Consider the following 14,463-nt stretch of genomic DNA (forward strand, 5'->3'; position numbering starts at 1 on the left):
AACTGATGATCAGAGTATCATGAATCAAAATAATGTCACCATGCAATTCCACTGCATAGATCCTTTAAGCTTTAAATAAGATATGATGGCATAACATTAATCATAAACGGCACTATTTTGGCTGCATATTGTAAATTCACAAAGAAGTGAAATTCAAAATGCTATGGAGGAATGAAAAATGATAGGAAATGAAAGACAAACCTGCATAATGGTAAGATGTTTAAAAAGAATCCATTAATATTTTTGACCAGTAATAAAGAAATTTGCTATCAAAGCGAATGGAAACAAAATCACTTGTAGATAAACATTAATAATATTATGTTCATCTTTATGATGACGGCTGAAAGATGATGTGAAAATTATTGTGTATGCAATCCATGCCATCATCACCTTTGGGCGTCGTTGAATTGCTGTAGATCTAGCGCCAGCTATTGGATAAAAGCGGAGTCGCAGTGTGCTGCCATCTACGCCGCCACCAAGTGAATTTGACGGATCGAAAAAGCCTAGCCTGTGTGCATGTGTGTGTGTGTGTGTGTGTACAATCCGGCGATGCGTTGGACGTGCATATGCGCATGGTGTGGATTTCTAGCTACTGTCTGATCTGTCGCCTGTAACTCAAACTGGAGCGTGGCCTTGTCCGACGTGAAATAGTATGTAAGTAACTATTGTTGTTACCATACAACTCATTTTTTTTAAACGAATTTTCGAACACTTGCTGTTGTTGGGGTTTCTCCAGTATGATTGCCCATTTATGCACAATCTTTCCTTAAGAATTCTTATCATGAGGCATGTCGTGAGAGGAGATCGGAGACCTCTTTTGTGCACCGGCTGTACTTTATAGCATTGGCTTTTCACGTAGCACGTGTAACGTGTTAGACTGTGTAAATGAGGTATGTGCAACATGCATGCTCCTTGCTACACATGTAGACCTTCTACAGGCAGATAAAAATCATTAAGAGTCCACTCACAATCGGGATCCATAACTCGGCTACTGACCGAGTAGCAAGTGTATGATTTCTACTCAACTTTCAAGTGTCTATTTGTATGACTGTGTGTAATTTCATTATCATCATGATCATTATTCATGGTAACAGAGACTCCAACCCCAAGCACCTTCTGATCTGGAGATTCTCCCGCCCGAAACCCCTAGCAAACGGTAGACTCCAAGTTGATGTGTGCAAAGCGCGAAGTTCATATTCATAAATGAATGATACACGCCAAAAAAAAAAAAAAAAATAAAAACAACAACATGCTGCTGGCATTTTTTTCCGTACCCTTAATACGCCGAAGAAATGTGTTCCAGTAATGCTGCTTGAATCGCTTACAAAATAATAATAATAATGATAATAATGTCTTGATCATGCACATCAATTAGGTCTTCACACTGAGTTCATGAATATTCATTTACAATGTTACTAGTATTATGTACATCGACGATGCGGCCGATGGGGAAAAAAAACAAGGAAAAACTGAAACCCCACCTCTTCCTCTATCTCACTGAATATGGCATCCATGATGCTGTGATTCGAATCACAATTCTATATAAACTAGACTGGTAGTAGTTGTAACTAAGCCAGCCGTGTAATTGTATACAAAATGATACAGTACTGTACTACGTACAGTATTGCAAACATTGAAAATGAACTGTTTGATGCATATTCATTTCACCTTGAAATGATGCACTGAGTAATTACTAGGATTCTAGATGTTCTCTGGTGCTATCTAAGGCTTATTTTTTCAACATACGATAAAAATAAGTAAGAAAGCCTTTCCACCGGGAGACACAGTGCCAGGGCGGGAGAAATCAAATCTCAAACGGGAGAACGGGAGATTGTGCAAAAATGGGTTTTCGGCGGGAGTTCTCCCGTCGAAAACGGGAGAGTTGGAGTCTCTGTGGTAAAAAAAAAAAAAGGCAGTGTTATGATGAGTGTAGATCTATATCTAGACAACCACACACGTGTGTCTTTACCATCCAGCCACACGAGTGTGGTTGTAGCCATGGCCTGAGTCACTCGATACAGCCACACTCGTGTGTAATGTACATATCCACACACACGGAGAAGCTGTATATTCCGTAGTGGGGGAACACGCTGTGTGTGGCCACATCAGTACGCGATATCAGTCCAGGAAACCCGCTCATGAGTGATTAGTTTGCTAAGAAACTGTAGTGTAGTACCCACTTACTCTATCAGTGTCGAATAGTAATTTGGAATATATGCACAAGATCAGGTTAGTACTGATTTTATTTTTCTCGTTACGAATTTGTGTAAAAAGATGTCAGACTTCAGCTTCACGAGGCTGATTCGCGCGCGGAGAGGTGAGAGCCGCAGAAAAAAAGCACCGAAAATATTTAGTCCGATCAGGCCGCCAGGTGCGGCCGTCTTGCATTGTGCGAACACGCTGGCGCCCGTGTTTTGATGGGCGCTCTGCATCGGTTGATTAAAACTTGATTTTTGAAGAAAAAAACGGACAGGATTTTTTTTCTTCTTTTCATCATGGATATTGGACATGTGTGTGTAACAAAAAAATCACCGTGCAAAGTTATACGTCAGATGTGAGATGAATAAGAAGTGAATAGGGGGCCTCTTGAGGCCTTCCCCCGGGGGCCTCATGAGGCGTACGGGGGGTCCTCATGAGGCGGGGCAGTCCTCGTACGGGGGAGCAGTCCTCATGAGCGGGTTTCCCGGACTGATATGATGACTGATGTACCACCCCAAAGCGATGAATGTACCTCCTACTAGATTAACCTCATTTAATAAATCTAGACAAATTCACTTTTTTCATTTTAAACTTTATTCTCATTTTCTTTATTTGATAATAATAATGAATTTAAATAAATTTAAATAATGAATTTAAAATCAATATTTTGGGACTTTGATTTACGATTGATTATGCATCGCGTCGTTCTTCGTTCGGGTACTCGCAAATTGCGCAGCTAGCTAGGAGCAGCGCCGCGAGCCTTGCGCTCAGAGCTGCGCGATCAACATCACAACACGTGCATTTTCTCTGCCGCGTACACAGGCAGCCGGCGCGCGGGTCCCTGCTGGGGCGGGCGGCACAACTGCGCTGGCTGCAGCTAGCTGCGCTGAGCGATCGCTAGCACCCGAAGTCACGATGTAGGGCCTACCACCAGCAGTCTAGCGATGTCAATCCGAAGTCCCCAAATTTAGCGGCAGTTGTAACATTGCTATTTATTCTAAACCCATTGTATCACGCAAATACGATGAAAATGGAGCGAAAAATATATTTGTAAGAAAACAATATTAGAAGGTATGAAAATGAGGTTAGGTACTTTCATCGCTTTGCCTTTGCGAGCAAGCTAGTCTGCTGGTTGTGTGGTGTTCATGTGCTTGACACGCATGGCGATCAGCTTCTCCAGCCGTGTGTGTGGATATGTACAGTTGTACATTTAATACACACGAGTGTGGCTGTATCCAGCGACTTGGGCCATGGCTACAACCACACTCGTGTGGCTGGATGGTAAAGACACACGCATGTGGTTGTATACACTGCCAAAAAAAGAAAGTATAAGTAGACTGTCTAACGTAGTCGTTAGCTCTAACGTTCGATCTAGGAATAGGATGTACATAGATAACTGCGACCAGCAGCCCCATACAGCTGTACGCATAGCGTAATGGGGCTGCGGACTGTAGCATTCAGGATCATGACAGGGTACTAGTAGAATCGCGGATAAATATCAACTTAAAATCGAAAAATTTCTTCAATTTGAAGACTTACCAGTGAAGTTGAAGTATTGACAACAGGCTTCGGGCAACGTTTGGTTCTGCCAATAGTCCCTTTCTGTTCGAATTGATGACTTATATGTAATGTGACTCGGTCGAGAGGAACCTAGGAGAGCTACACTGAATTGACGGCCAGCGCATGTGCACACAGACATCTTATCCGGTCAATGGATTTGAAATTTGTGTATATGTGATGTGTGGGCATGCGCTGGCCATCAATTCAGTGTAGCTCTCCCAGGTTCCTCTTTACTGAGTCACATTAAGTCATCAATTCGAACAGAAAGGGACTATTGGCAGAACCAAACGTTGCCCGAAGCCTGTTGTCAATACTTCAACTTCACTGGTAAGTCTTCAAATTGAAGAAATTTTTCGATTTTAAGCTAATATTTATCCGCGATACTACCCTGTCATGATCGTGAATGCTACAGTCCGCAGCCCCATTACACTATGCGTATGGGGCTGCTGGTCGCAGTAAGGATGTAGAGAGAGTGTCAGCTACTCAGAGTTGGGATTGCAGTGTCAGTGACATCACAATCACATCATCTCATATAGCCTCTAGGGAAGCTGAATCTGAAACAAGGCCAGGCGGGGGGACAGCCATTTTGCAAACTAACCCACAGTAACACATTATATAGATTCTAGTATTCAATGTAATTTTAGATTCATTGGAATTGTAGCTGTGCATAGCCTCTAAATACAAACCCTTGGACTGCTGAATTTGAATATTATTGGCAATTTGTTTCACTCACAATTTACTGTAAAAGTCTAAGCGATGAATGTTCGCGTACACTTTAACTTTGCAAATTTTGTGAGAGCCAAGATTCGCGAAATTAAAATGCATGCAAAAGTTCTTGTTTACACTAGCGAGTAAAACCACAAGTTTTTGGCCACCTACCAGAACCTGGACACTAATATCACTAGCTCACAAGCCAGCAAATTCTGTTGCCACAACAAACGCATATGATAACATCATTTTACATTCTGGCACTGTCGTTCACAACAGGAAAGTCCCTTACTCACCTCCAAAAATCCATCCAAAATCCCATATTTCGCCGTTAAAAACACAGAATCGGCGCAACTTTACCAAAACGCACGTGAATAAAGTCCAATGTTAAGAATTGGGTTCGCCCAAAAAGTGCTAAAAATCAAGAAAAACACCGTTCTGTTGCGAGATTTTTTGCTAAATCGCAATCTCAGAGTGTGATGGTATCCGCCAAAACACAAAAGAAAAACAAAATCTCTGTATGTGCCGATGCAGTGACGAAACGTACGGGGGTTGAATGCAAGTGCCGACTCGCCAGAATTCGGACACCAATGGGCGCTTCAATGTCCCCGATGCAACCTTGTGCCAACAAGGTATGGCGCGGCACATTTTCCAACAGCCTTTTATGCGCAATGACATTGATCATAGAGCATGTCTGAATTCTGGAGGGGCCAGACGGATTCTGGTGGATTATCAAGGTGATACATACATGTATAGGGATTTTGTGAAATTCTATGATGCATTTAACAAAATCAACATTGAGATACATACAGTGAATTGTTGTAGATGTGATTTTGTATGTATTATTGTAGTTGAATCAAATACATCTTGTATTGCAGAAAGCTGAAGTGCCTGAAAACTGGTGGTTTGACTCTTTATGCATTGGATGCCAGTGGCAATATGTGAAAATTTCATGCCGTGAAAAAGGCCATAAGCTCCAATTTCAGTCCGGGAAATCCACTCATGAGGTGGGCTCCATCTCACAAGGCACTCTCCCCATCTTGAGCACCTCTATATACAGACATCTAATGCTATTGGCATGGTACTTCCTGTAACTTGTACACTGCATGCCCATACAGTATGTGGAGGATTTTTGTTACTTTTTTTTAACCCTTGCTTGAAAGAAGAGACTTACACATACAATGTGTAGAAATGGATCATTCCCAATACAAATCACTTATCCTGTAACCACATAGTGTAACTGTGATGTTTACAGTGTATACTTGTATACCTTTGTGAATGATAAATGGCAGATATATTACGGCAAGGTGTCTATTTTGTGAAGACATTTACAATGTAATGTTGTATGTTTTCTCACTTATCGTGAATCTGATTTCGGATGTCCAGAACACCCAAATCCTCAAAGATGACAGAAGCAGAGACGACAGAGACCCCCAAGGCCGGCGCAGAGCCCGTCAGCGAAGAAGTGCTCGCCAACTACGAGGCGCTCTTTGCGGGCCGATTCTCTGACGCGGATGACGTGTTCCAGGAGTACATGAACAAGGGAGCCCGGGTGCCGCCTGTCTTGAACCACTATGTGGTGATGAAACCAAGGCTGAACAACAGGTGGGTGCATGAATTCACCCCTCACTAACTCATGTAATGTAGGATGCAACACATCTGCATGCCTGCTTGTTCGGGGTAACTGATATTCAATGTTGAGCAAGTAAAAATGAATGGGTAGTTGCTTGTTCAATATATTGAACACTTGCGGAAATGTTTGTTTTCTGTCCAAGTCTGAGTGTCAACGGGTTATTAGTAAGGGTTGATTGTACAATAAACCAGTTCACAGTTACCATCTGAGCATGTGCAGATATAGGTCATTGCAGACCTCTTGAAATTGACTTGTAACTGAGATATATAATTTGAAAACTGGATAGGTCTTCATGGAAACTATGTAATGAGTACTCATGTATGAACCAGGTGAATGGTTTTCTTTTCAACCAAAAAACAAAAGACTTTCATGCAGCACTTGCATGTAAATTACCATCTTTGCTTGGCTGTTTTCAAGTGCTCTTAAAAGATAAGTCCATGTTCTGTAAAGTCTGTGGTTCCAGAGGTCATTGCAGACGAGCGCCAACTGTGAATTGGCTTATTGATCTGCATAATAAACACATTCCACAGACCAACTTGCCTGCTTGCCAGGGCAATTTATATTTCTTGTTGCACAAGTAAAGTGAATAAGCACTTGCTTGATTTAAAGTATGAGGCCTTTGATCCAAAGCCCTTTCAGGCACGCTAGAGAGAGATATTTTGTAATGATATGATGAAGGAATATTTCACCTTCCTATAAGCAGCCTTTCAGAACAGATTTTGACTGAGTTGTATTATTTAAATGGGTGAATTCTGTGTATGATAATTTAAGCAAAGTTTTCCAAAGTACCGATGACTTAGATGAACTTGCATGGCACTTCCATCAAGAGGCTTCTAGTTTTGGAACCATTGTACTTTATCACAAAGAAAGTCACTTTTAACCTGATACTACTTTTGAGCTGATTTTGTTATGTTTATGTGGTATGGAGAAAGTGTCAAACCCGCTTTAAGTATATTGAGCTAGCCATTGCATGTTAATGACTTGAGACAAGACAAGAGATGGATGTATAGTGGAAGTTGTAATGCTTCTGTATCGTTTTGCAGACCCTTCCAGCGCGGTGGTCCCAACAACAGGCGGGGAATGAAGCGTTCATTCGACGGGCGAGACGACTGGTATGGCAACAACGGCAGACAGCGGTGGCAGCAGGAGAACTTCAACAGGCAACGCGGCGGCGGAGGATGGGGAGGAGGCGGCTACAACAGGGGCGGCTACGGGGGCGGCTACCACCAGGGCGGCTACGGCGGTGGTGGCTACAACCAGGGATACGGCAATCAAGGCTACGGTAACCAGGGCTATGGCGGAGGTCCCGGTGGATTCAGGGGGGGTCGGGGCGGCTTCAGAGGGGGCTACCGAGGGGGATACCAGCAGGACAACTGGAACAGAAGGGGCAGCGGGAAGTTCTCACCCAGAGGCGGGGGACCTCAGAGGAAGTGGGAGGATTATTAGGTTTATGTCTGTTTTGAAGTGGAGAGAGAAAGAGAGTGTGTGTAGTAATGTCAAGTAATCATGAGTGACATGTCTGACCTCGTGAGTTGCTTCCATCCCCATCTGGTTGCCCATCAACAGCAATAGCAACAGCTACAACATCAGCAACAACGACAACCGTCAATATCAGTAAAGGTTTTGTCAGTTGTTCAACCTCACTCATTCATCCCAAAGTATGCAATTTAAATGTGCGAATTTGGTTTTCTCCATTTGCTCGAGGGCACGCATTGCCCTGCTATTTCAAGCACACTGTGTCTGTCCAAATGAGTTTGATTAATGTACCTTATGAATTTCCTGCTAAAATCTCCTAAATCTTGTAGCTGTTAATGATGTAAGGAACTGTATAGTGATATATTAATCTAACCTCATATTGAGTGTTTGCAAAAATCCATACTCTTTGGAAGGAAACGGCCAGAGATTATTGCAAGCAACTTTTTAAGCCATGTATGTGATGTATTTATTCAGTAATTCATAGCAGTGTTCATGTCGTAACATTTTAACTGACACATATGTCAAGTGAAGTCAATCATGTAATGTGTACAATATTTCTCCTCCTTGTGTGTTGGCGTCCTTATTTCTGTTTCTTTTTGTTGTTGTTAGTTTTGGATACGATATAGGGCCTTAGTCATGATGCAAAAATCACAGGGATTGAGTCTGCTAGCTCATCAATTGGTGAATTAACAGTGTATAGAAAGGGACGAAAAAGGACGAAATGTTCCATGTTGCTAACTTATCTCAAGAGAGCCAAATATTTGTCCTGATTTCTTGGCTTCGAGAGCATCCTCCTCTAGATGCACACTGCCTTAAATGAAAGTGAATTGAACATACTTTGCATTGCAAGAAGGTAGACACACCAGCACAACTCTCTTCGATGAAGTTGATTTTTTGATAGAATAGAACTTGACTCTGCGCTATAACCCTAAGCCATCTTATCTGGCAAGTCCAGCACTTCACTTATGGCAACCTTGCTGTCAAATGTATATACTGCAACTAGCTGGTGAATACCACTTCTTTGATTCAAGTAGCTGGGAATTTTACATGAGCATATGTGCAGAGAGTAAAACCAATCACGAAATCAATATTGATGTTTGGCATTATGAGGGGATGTCTTTTGTATGTGTTTAAGATTAAACAAGCAGTCTTATTTTTCAGATTTTTCTATGTCTTAGTCTCACTGCTCCTACCATGCACTGTGAACATTTAGGATTTACAGCCAAACACATTGTAATGAGGCCACATTCCTGTAACATGATTTTTTTTTTCTATGTTGCAAGGTGTAAAGTTGGTAATTAAAGCCCAGTTTTGAATATTATGTTTTAGTTTAAGCTTATGTATTATTTATTTCTCTTTTAAGATTGGCTAATGTGTGATGAGTGACCTGTGGGATGATGTGTGTTTATTCAGGATTTGATTTGGTTTTGAATTTATTATACCCCCGCCAAACGAAGTTTGAAGGGGGTATATAGGAATCAGCGGACGGTCGGTCGGGCGGTCGGTCCATTGCAAATCTTGCGTCGCGAACTACTTTCTCAGTTTTCAACCGATTCCCATAAAACTTGGCACAGATGTGTGCCTTGGGTTGTAGATGTGCAAGACATATTTTTTGACAGTACCCAAAAGTACGTTGCCATGGTAACGGCATATTATGGGCAAAAATGGGTACAAATCTTGCGTCGCGAACTACTTCCTCAGTTTTCAACCGATTCCCATAAAACTTGGCACAGATGTGTGCCTTGGGTTGTAGATGTGCAAGACATATTTTTTGACAGTACCCAAAAGTACGTTGCCATGGTAACGGCATATTATGGGCAAAAATGGGTACAAATCTTGCGTCGCGAACTCCTCCCACAGTTTTTGATCAATTTTTATGAAATTAGGTACAGATGTTCATCTGAATATGTTAATGTGCAAGACACATATTTCCGCAGTGGCAAAAAGTGCATTGCCATGGTAACGGCATGTTATTGGTAAAATATAGGGCAAAATGCTTCATGGCAAAACTGCTTCATCAGTGTTCTTCCAATTCTCATGGAATTCATATTGAATGTTTGTCTTAGGATATAGGTCAGCATGACACATTTCTTGACAGTGACAAAAAGTATGTTGCCATGGTAACAGCTCACATATTATGAGCCAAAATGATGGAAAATTTTGTGTTGCAAACTACTTCCTCAGTTTTTGCCCAATTTCCATGAAACTTGGTACAGATGTGTGCCTTTGGTTGTAGATGTGCAAGACGCATTTTTCGACAGTACCCGAAAGTACGTTGCCATGGTAACGGCATATTAATGGCAGAAGATCAAGGAAAGATCTTGCGGATTTAACTACTTCCTCGGTTTTTTGACCAAAGCTTATCAAATGTTGTTTTGACCAAAGCTTATGAAATGTTGTTTGGCGGGGGTATAACCAGTCGCTGTAGCGACATTTCTAGTTAATTTTATGTGACAGCTAATGAAGCATTGAATACTTGAAAGCAAGCAGTCACCGCGTCAGTAGTTTTAAAGGGAAATTCCAGACGATTTTCATACTTTCACATCATGTACTATGTAGTACATAAATCGACAGCTCCATGTAAAGATTTGTGGAATTTATTGTGGCCATTATGGTCCTTGATTGGAGAAACTAATACTCTGAAAAACCCAAAACAAATTACACCAAACAAAGGATGATGACATAGGAGGCTCACATACAATATTTCAGAAATATTGCAATGTAATTCCATTATGATACGGCTTGCTTAATCACCTAATGTAGAACTTATGCATGCTATCTTCTTTTGTTCTGCTTTGTTGAGCCCCCACTCATTCAAATCTATGGTGAGGCTACCATGTCATCATCCTTGCGATTTTGAAAACATTCCTATTCCTCATCCCAGTCACTATAAATTCTGAAACTCATACCCAATATAACCAATACAGTTAACCTTGCTTACATGTAAGTCGACTCAAGTAAAAGTTTGAGAAAAATCTGACAATCTGTTAAAAAGTTATGAATTTTTAAATTTTCCTTGCAGTCACTGCTGGATTAGAAGACTGCAACAGCTTGTGATGTCACATGCGTAGAATGATATAAAGAAAATATTAAGAGAATTTCACAAAATTTCGTACTGTGAGAAGAGTACAAATTCCTTCAACTTGTAACTGCCTATGTCAAGGGTAATGTTTCCCCAGCATTCTGAAAGAGGCTACTCATGTGCTCTTTCATGTTGATAATAATGATAATAATGATAATTTACACTTTTACCGTGCTTACTGCCAAGTTTCTAAGAGCCTTACATATATCATGATTATACCATAACATACGTAATCTTGTGAGAAAAGAGAAAAATATGTTTAATTTTCCATTATTTTCTCTATATTATTCTACGCATGTGGCATCACAAACTGTAGTAATCTTCTCATCCAGTGACGGCGGCACTGAAACTTCAAAAATTTATAACTTTTGAACGGATAGTCCGATTTTCCTGAAACTTTCACTGATGCGTTCTGATATTGCTGCATTCACACTATCCCCATGTATATTAAGGTGAACTTGTCCTTTAAGTCAAATATCTGCCACTTGAGTCGATGGAAATTCTCAGATGGAAACATGAAAAGTGCACAATTCATGTATGGCACATTTTTGCATTTGAGCATTGCCCTACGTCGACGCCAATCCTCCGACACTGTGTGTTTGTGTGTGTGTGTGTATTGTTCTTGTATACAGTTCATGTATGTATCTGTATACATTTTGTGCCTCTGTGCCTGTATGCATGTACATTGTGTGAAAGTAGTGTATGTGTGTATGTATGTGTGTGTATACAAATCCATATTTTACTTGCTTTTTTTAGGTGTAGGGGCCTACACTATACTATTTTCCATAATTTCTCTGTTGGCGTGATAGGAATGGATTAGCCATCTGTCCAGAATCATAAAGGTGCCTGTATGATGAAGGTTTTCAGTAACCTTTGACCCAACACTTTGCCATATATTGCCTGTCATTGCAGTCAGTAGTCTTTCTTCAAGTCAAGTTTGACTTGGATGGGGAGCTATACTCCACATGTTATGTGCCTTGAAAAATCTCAGCTTCTTGGTATTTTATGCTACTAGTTTCTATATGCCTGAAATACATGGTAGCTGTAATAAGCCAGTTCGGAGCTCATGTGCACATGGGTACAAATAACCTGTTTTTTTATCAGTTGGTTTGGCACATCGCTCGTTTACGAAGCAACATCACTCGTTTACAAAGCAACATCATGTATAGGCTTTCTGGACAAAACAATTCATGGAATTGATCAATCATGCTGAAACAGAGGATGAACTTCTGTAGACGTGACCAAAAAGATCTGTCTTAACACATTGGAAAGCACCCATTTCATTATTTTGCATTGAATGTATTATTTTTTTTTCTATTGATATTGCCATATATACCTCTTGTGCTGTCAGGTGGATGTGCTTGCAAGCAACCTTCATAAGGATTATTTTGAATAATCAGTACATCACATATGCTTATCTCAGTGAATTTAAAGCCGACATGCCCTGTTGGTACAAATGACCTTTTCTGCTCATGCGCAAAGTGGAACCCCATACTGGCTTATTTGTAATTTACGCCGTGAACACCTGAACACAGTTTACACAGTTAAAGATGAATTCAGCAATGAATTTATTCCGTATTCACAAGCTGGCTCTAGACATTGACACATACCACAAGCAGCATTAACACGAACAACTTGCATTGTAGCCACAGTTCTAGAATTACGTCATCACTAAAACCAGTCATGTGACATACTGTATATACACATAACAAGTATATTGAACAATGTCATTTGTGACTTATCTGTAGAAATAGTCCTTGAAATGCCCCCATCCCCTGCAATGAATAAATAAAGAAATGAAGAAATAAATGAATAGATAGATAGGGAAATAAATGAATGAATAAACGAATGAATAAATAAATAAACAAATAGATACATAAATAAATAAATAGATAAATAAATAAATAAATATATAGATAAATAGCTAAATAAGAAAGTGACCATTGCTGTTTCATAGGCCTTTTTTTTTTGGGGGGGGGGGGTTACACTCAGGAGTTCTTCTGTTTGATGCATTTTTTTAATTTTTTTTTTTAGTGTTTATGACACAGAAGAATATCCTGCAATTATTTTGTTTTTCCTGAGAAAGTAAGCCTGAAGCACATAATTGTCACTCGCCCTATGAACAAGCCATCTGATATCCGAATTTGAACATGATAATCATATGAATTTATGTTTTATGATTAAAAGCTTGGCAGAATGCATTTCAATGCAGAGCTTTACTGGGACGTGTACGAGTTTAATAAAGTACTGTAACAAGGTTGAGTTTTGTACTAACTCAGAAATTAGCTTGTTGACATTGACACCAAAAAAAAAAAAAAAAACCTTGTAATATATGAGACACTTAATTACAGTACCAAAAATGACAATGAGTATGATGGACGTAGGGATGTTTAATACAATCAGTAATTGCTATATTTAGACTACCATGTATTGTATTAAACACGCCAGTATTTCAAAAGTTTGAAATGGAATGCACTGTACACTTTTCAAATCTGGTAACATTGAACAAACTTTTTTTTTTCTTGTTGTTCAACTATATAAATATAACGTGTATACTTAACTTTGCTTCACAGTTGATTTTGGAATGAGCTGCTCTTATACCACTTATGTTTTGATAGCTAAAGTGTACATTGCATTTTTTATCATTAATTTTGTATTAGATAAGTCAGGCTGTATTTTACACCTTTTTCCAACAATTATGGATACTGCCTTACCTTTCTCAAAGGGATACTTTTGGCAGTAACATAACGTTTTTGTAACATCTATGTATACGAATTAGAAAGAACAACATGGATGTCACTGATAACGTGTTTCTTTTTAATCTCTATATAGAAATACACATTTAACTTCACGGCAAAGAAATATTTCATCTGTGCTATTCGCCAGCAATAAAATCTACTTTCTCTGCGCTTTTTATATTGTCTTTCTGCTTGATATCTTATGATAAACATACACAACACTACCAATATTCCACGCACATATCTATTGATATATATTATAATATATACTCTTCACATTTACACTTGCCACCAGATAAGTCATAACTCCTATACACTCTTTTTAACTTGAGACAGAAAAATAATTTGTATGCTTCTGGCACTTGAAAATATTTACAAGTAACTATATAAGCTCTGTTTACGCCATAGACAAGAACATTTGATAGAATCTACTGAACACAGCAGATATTAACGCATGGCAGAAATCATAAATATGCTTGTAGGCTACTTTATGTGTGTATATTGAGGAAAAGGGGGAGGAACTTTCATGGTACATAAGCAATCTGCAGGCAATTGATAATGCTCATCGTAATCTATACCACAGAGGACATTGACCTGTATAGAACATAAAAATAAAAAATAAAAAATACCCCGAAAATGACGGTGAGGATGACTGGAACACACTGAACGAAATATTGAATGAGCAAATTCTTTATAGCTCACACTCATCCAAGAAAGACGTCTACACGGTTGGTCGCAAATCAACTGAGCAAGAAAGCGATTTTTCACTACATCAACAACAATCTTTAGCTGTAGCCATGGCTATGTGTCAACTATTCAAAGTACCTCCATTTCTCCCAATTTCGTTTTATAATAGTAAAGGTGACGGAAACTAGTCGCATGTTCCATATCTTCCATATCTAAAACTTTTGATTTCAATTAAGTTGAAATACATGATAAGTGTCTCTTATCCGAAGAGAATGTCGTGTGTTTGTTTTGTTTTGTGTTGTTGTTATTGTTGTACATGATTCAAGTAGGACATGAAACTGATGCCCATAGCTGATTGCTCTTTCAGACACAAGAGGGCG

At 39.6% G+C, this 14,463-nt stretch overlaps 1 protein-coding gene across 1 annotated transcript; it reads left to right on the plus strand.

The window, feature by feature from the left end:
* The first annotated feature begins 605 nt into the window (after positions 1–605).
* Positions 606–8,879, plus strand: LOC139730786 (uncharacterized). Its single transcript, XM_071641650.1, has 3 exons — positions 606–654; positions 5,854–6,072; positions 7,144–8,879. The coding sequence occupies exons 2-3, from the start codon at positions 5,873–5,875 to the stop codon at positions 7,544–7,546; spliced, it is 603 nt and encodes a 200-aa protein (XP_071497751.1). The 5' UTR covers positions 606–654; positions 5,854–5,872; the 3' UTR covers positions 7,547–8,879.
* The last annotated feature ends 5,584 nt before the right edge of the window (positions 8,880–14,463 follow it).

The sequence above is a fragment of the Diadema antillarum genome, unplaced genomic scaffold, assembly GCF_040938485.1.
Source record: "Diadema antillarum isolate AM-2024a unplaced genomic scaffold, OU_Dant_1.0 seq00000338_RagTag, whole genome shotgun sequence".
NCBI classification, from domain to species: domain Eukaryota; kingdom Metazoa; phylum Echinodermata; class Echinoidea; order Diadematoida; family Diadematidae; genus Diadema; species Diadema antillarum.

Excerpts from the sequence above, each read along its gene's own strand:
- LOC139730786 (XM_071641650.1), top strand. The coding sequence starts at position 5,873 with ATGACAGAAGCAGAGACGACAGAGACCCCCAAGGCCGGCGCAGAGCCC. Across the intron at positions 6,073-7,143 it reads AAACCAAGGCTGAACAACAG|ACCCTTCCAGCGCGGTGGTC; the intron begins GTGGGTGCATGA and ends ATCGTTTTGCAG.